The sequence below is a fragment of the Cyprinodon variegatus genome, unplaced genomic scaffold (assembly GCF_000732505.1).
Source record: "Cyprinodon variegatus isolate N-32 unplaced genomic scaffold, C_variegatus-1.0 Scaffold1130, whole genome shotgun sequence".
Classification (NCBI taxonomy): domain Eukaryota; kingdom Metazoa; phylum Chordata; class Actinopteri; order Cyprinodontiformes; family Cyprinodontidae; genus Cyprinodon; species Cyprinodon variegatus.
In genome coordinates this window covers 40,990-42,667 of record NW_015151583.1, presented here as the reverse complement: position 1 = coordinate 42,667, position 1,678 = coordinate 40,990, and the positions used below count along the sequence as shown (strand labels likewise).

Below are 1,678 nucleotides of genomic sequence, written 5' to 3'. Positions count from 1 at the left end.
GTCTGGAATTTCTAGGAATGCGGAGCAGATTCCTGCCAAAGCGCAAGAAGAAGCCTATTCAAGAACTCGTGAGAACTTTAGCGGATGGTCACGAGAACTTCAGCGGCGTCGGCGGGAGTGTTTATCTTCCAAAACAACAATGGCGCATCTGCAAGATATCATGGAGATGGATCTAGAGTTGCTAGAAATCGAAGAGGATATATTTATTTATATAATTTGTCTGAGGCATCGTACAAGTGGTTGTTTTATTTAACTGAGAAAGAAATGGCTCTTTGGATTGTAAAGGTTGTTTAGCTCTTGTGATGGAATGGCCTAGTCAAAGTCCAGGCTTAAAGCTGAATAAAAATCTGTGACAAGACTTTAAAAAATCCGATATTTAGGGTTTTCCTACATTTTTCCCAACATCTTACCAAGCAAAACGAGTATTTCAGGGAAATAGAAGCAGAGAGTTTTTGTGTTGCATGCAGGAAGTGTTTATATTTATAGCCGTTGCCATGACAGCAAAGGTTTAGGTAGGTGCAGCTTTTCCTCACCAGCTTTTGAATCCAGTGGGCCTCAGGTTCAGGTGCTTCTCCAGCTCCTCGTGGTTCTTACAGGCCTCCATGTTCAGGTACTTGAAGATGTGGTATTTGCCCTTGGAGCAGATTTGTGCGGGTGGCATTTGCAAAGGGTTGCTGTCCAGGGAGATGGTCTGCAGATGCCGCAGGTGGCGGTAACACAGAGGCACGTGGGAGATTCTGTTGCAGGACACGTCGAGCCGAACGAGAGGAAGCTCGGATATTTCTAGGTGCAGAAGGAAAACATGGTGGGATGAGCCGGAGCTGCAGCTTCATTCACAGAGCTTTACTGTAAATCATTCTCTGCATTAAGCCTCCATCAACGATGAGAAGATCAATAGCAATTAGTGGAGCAATAATGTTCAGCTCCTGCAGAGGAAATCTAAATGCATTCTGGAGGGACAGATTTTACTGCAGCCTGATATCGGAGGAAAAACCAGTTCCCAGGGGTCACATGTGAGCGACCTGGATCTCTCCGTACCTTCAGGCAGAGTGGTGAGCTGGTTCCTCCTCAGGTTTAAGTCCCTCAGACTCTCCAGCTGACCCAGTTCTGGTGGTAAACTCTGCAGCTCGTTGCAGCTGACGTCCTGACGGTGAAAAGCAAACCTTGTTTTTCAGACCAAAACATTTATTGATTTATTTTTTATATGTAAATGGGCCATATAGTGATGGTTAAAAGTATAATGTTCTCGCCTCAAATGATCTTAAAACAAACTTTTACTGAACAACATAAAGGAGAACTTTTAACTGAACACTCATTCAGACTGGAAACCATTTTCAGCCCTGGCATTTTTTCCATCTACCCACCGCCGAAGCCCAGCAGTGTGTCAGCATTCACTGCCAGACTAGGTGGCACATGACCAAATGAGCTAATTTCATTGGCTAGAAGCTGCTCGACTATCGGGTCTGGATTGAATTTTTTGCAGCTGAATTTTTTGCAGCTGAATTTTTTTGCAGCTGAATTTTTTGCAGCTGAATTTTTTTGCAGCTGAATTTTTTGCAGCTGATTTTTTTTGCAGCTGAATTTTTTTTTGCAGCTGAATTTTTTTTTGCAGCTGTGTTTTTTGCAGCTGAATTTATTTGCAGCTGAATTTATTTGCAGCTGAATTTATTTGCAGCTG

General features: G+C 43.2%; 1 protein-coding gene across 1 annotated transcript in view; it reads right to left on the bottom strand.

Moving 5' to 3' along the window:
- The window catches only part of LOC107101666 (leucine-rich repeat and calponin homology domain-containing protein 4-like), a 25,148-nt gene that overhangs the window by 21,636 nt on the left and 1,834 nt on the right, over nucleotides 1–1,678 (bottom strand). The window contains exons 2-3 of the mRNA XM_015400661.1: nucleotides 1,039–1,144; nucleotides 534–783 (exon numbers count right to left, since the gene is read on the bottom strand). Coding sequence (XP_015256147.1) covers nucleotides 534–783; nucleotides 1,039–1,144 — 356 coding nt within the window. The remainder of the gene's footprint in view (nucleotides 1–533; nucleotides 784–1,038; nucleotides 1,145–1,678) is intronic.